The 3,132-nt window shown below is 29.7% G+C and overlaps 1 protein-coding gene across 1 annotated transcript; it reads left to right on the plus strand.

Moving 5' to 3' along the window:
* The first annotated feature begins 768 nt into the window (after positions 1-768).
* LOC106687181 (lamprin 1.8-10-like) lies at positions 769-1,356 on the plus strand. Its single transcript, XM_014430915.2, has 2 exons — positions 769-877; positions 989-1,356. The coding sequence occupies exons 1-2, from the start codon at positions 857-859 to the stop codon at positions 1,208-1,210; spliced, it is 243 nt and encodes an 80-aa protein (XP_014286401.1). The 5' UTR covers positions 769-856; the 3' UTR covers positions 1,211-1,356.
* The last annotated feature ends 1,776 nt before the right edge of the window (positions 1,357-3,132 follow it).

Raw genomic sequence — 3,132 nt, forward strand, 5'->3', positions numbered from 1 at the left:
TTTCCTAAAACAGTTTTTATTTTTTATACCTAAAACCCCAAAATTTAGAAAACTTAAAGAAAAAGAAATAAATAACGACATTCCATTATTTTGTCTAAAATTAAAAAAAAAAAAAAAAAAAAAGGTAAAGAAAGAAAAAAATATAAAAACAAACGAAAGTTAAACTCACTAACTCATACAATTATATTACGAATGATTCCTAATTCTGTATTGCTTAGAGATATCCTTGAAGTAACCCAACCTTATATACCCAGAAACCATGGTTTCCATGATACGCTGGCAGCATAAGCAGTTCCTAAGACACCTATTCGGGAAGCTCACTCGTTCAAAAGTATCCAGATCTAAGGATTATGGCGATTGGGAAAAAGTACACATCGCTCAATGCCATGTCGAAGTTACTTTATATAAATAGGCTGTTTTTAAATTTGAGAAAATAAAATGAATCTCTATACTTAGAAAAAATACAATATTAATTTTTAAAATTATTTCACCGTTTAATATATGTTAGCCAGATTACCATAAATTGTATAGTTTTAACACTACTTCTATATGTAAAAATTAAATAAATTTTTGGGAATTGAAATTAGTCAACAATTAATAACAACATAATGAAGAATGGTTAATAATACTCATATAGAAAAAGTATATTTCTTACTAGCACTATTCGGTAAATGCCATACGTGGCTAGTTTGCATTCCAGGGACATTTCTTCCTGAAAGAACTGTTTTAAAGACTAGAACACACCCACCAGTTGAGTGAATCATCAGCAAGGTGATCCAGATTGGTCACATATAAAAGGGGACAACCAAAACAGTTGGTCATAGGAAATCTCAAGTCTTCCAATCAACAACCAGCAATGGCATCTTACAAGACTCTGGTAAATGTTGATGTTATTAGTTTCTTTTTAATACATATATAACAAAATCTTAAGATAAATATATATTTTATATAGTTATAAACATAATGGTAATATTAAATATTGTTACAGCTCGTCCTCGTCGTGGCTCTCTTCGCCGTAGCCTTCGCTGCCGAAGAAGCCCGCGGTAAGAGAGGAGTCTTCTATGGCGGCTACGGCGCCTACCCATACTCTTCCTACGGCTACCACGGTTTGGGATACTCTGGTCTTGGTTACTCCGGCTTGGGCTATGGATATGGTCTTGGCTACCACGGCGTCGGCTACCACGGTCTTGGCTACTCCTACCTCCACTAAGTAGAAGAAAAGAAGTTCAATATCTAGCCTATCCTAAACCCGAATCTGGTGTATCATCAGATATCAATTCTACAGCCCGTCCATAAAAAACTATTTGTAAATATTTGTTTGTAAGTATGTTTCGCAATAAAATCTTTCTCACACTATATTTGTCTTCTATTATCAGAATTTTTCCTTCCTTACCAAAAATGTATTTAAATAGTACTTATTTATAATTATCCATTTAACCACATAATCGATTATTTAATACGATTAAAGAAAATTATTTAATTTCAACAATAATTCGACAATGAACAAAATACGAAATTCTTAGATCTAAAGTGAATTTGGAATTTACTCCGCATATTGAAATTTAAAAATAAAAAAGTTTTATATGTAAAAAAAAATAAGCAAAATAAATTCTTCATATTTTAAAATTTTAAATAAATAATTATCACAAACTATGCATTTTATATTTTACTTATTAAAATTAAGAATATAAACATGGATTTCTTATATATTCTAATCTTTATTTTCAAATACTTACCTGTTGTGCATTAAAGTACACTATTTTGCTCAGTACTAAGTATACTATTAAACTTTTTTTTCTGACCCATATACTCCTAAACTTATCAGTCATAAAATCAAAAATTTGAACATGTCACGCAATATTTACTTCCTACTCTACTCAGGCCTACTACAACTTATTTGTCGATTGGAGGCTTCCTGTTGAAGTTATTTTTGAATAATTAAATTCAACTAAGTACGATTATAGATATTGATCATTCAAGTGTCCCATTTAATCTTTCTCTACATGTATGTCAAATCTGGCAATAGCGGGACATTTCCGGGTCAGCTAGTGTTTAATCCATAATCCTCTTTCTGTTAAAAATGTCATTTATTATCATACTTAAGTTATCTCTTGTTACCTATTCATTTATAAATTTAGTAATCAATCTTTTTAATAGAAAAGATCGCTACTTTACTGGAATAGTGGCACAAAATAGTATAGTTTAAGATATAATGTATTATTCAGTTTGAATTTATCATTAATAAAGATATTGTTTTATAGGAAAATAAGTTTGTAGTTTTGAATTGTATCTCTAACACAAGATCATAAATTAGTATTTATTATGGTTTATTTCTACACTATTAACTGTTTTAAATAATTGCGTTTGTTTGCCTAGGTCATTTTTAACATTTCTAAGAAGTGTTTAATTAACCAATGTTATATTCGAACCTGTGTCATACACTCCAGTTATTACTTTATATTTATTAAGAATAACCTCTAAACGAATTAGTGGGGTCACATCTAGGTTTTTTTCTTTAGTCCTATTAATTTCAGTTAAATTTAATTGTCTTCGTTTCGAATACTGTATTGTCTTATATGCTTCATTCGACCAGGTTTACCGAAAGATTCACAAATCACACAGGGCTTCTTATCATATTGTTTTTGACCAATATTAAACTTATTTAGATGGTTTTGTTTATTAATTTGAGGAATTTTACTATTATTTTCCTTATTTAACTTAGAGTTGACAGAATCATATCGTCGTAATTGGTTCATCAATTTCTCTGTTGAATTAATTTCGTCTTTGTCCAGCCGATCTTGAATAAGAACCGGCATTCCAACAACTATATGATTGATCCTTGATAGATCGGTCATGTAATCTTCAGTCTCTCAGTTTTTCTAAAGATGAGACACCTAGTAAAATTACACATAACAAAGAAAGATGATGGGGGAGATTTGGTAAACAAAGTAAAAAGCATCAGGTTGTTAACGAATGAAACATCATATGTATTCCCGATTGAGTGTTTTATAGGTACGTATAGTTTAAGACATAATATATTATTCTGTTTGAGTTTGTCATTAATAAAGATATTGTATTATAGCAAAAGAAGTTAACAGTTTGAAAGTGTATCTCTAGCAATATATATATATA

Source organism: Halyomorpha halys, unplaced genomic scaffold (assembly GCF_000696795.3).
Source record: "Halyomorpha halys isolate HHAL.00 unplaced genomic scaffold, Hhal_1.1 Scaffold921.1, whole genome shotgun sequence".
In the NCBI taxonomy this organism is placed as follows: Eukaryota; Metazoa; Arthropoda; class Insecta; order Hemiptera; family Pentatomidae; genus Halyomorpha; species Halyomorpha halys.

Excerpts from the sequence above, each read along its gene's own strand:
- LOC106687181 (XM_014430915.2), top strand. The coding sequence starts at position 857 with ATGGCATCTTACAAGACTCTG. Across the intron at positions 878-988 it reads TGGCATCTTACAAGACTCTG|CTCGTCCTCGTCGTGGCTCT; the intron begins GTAAATGTTGAT and ends ATATTGTTACAG.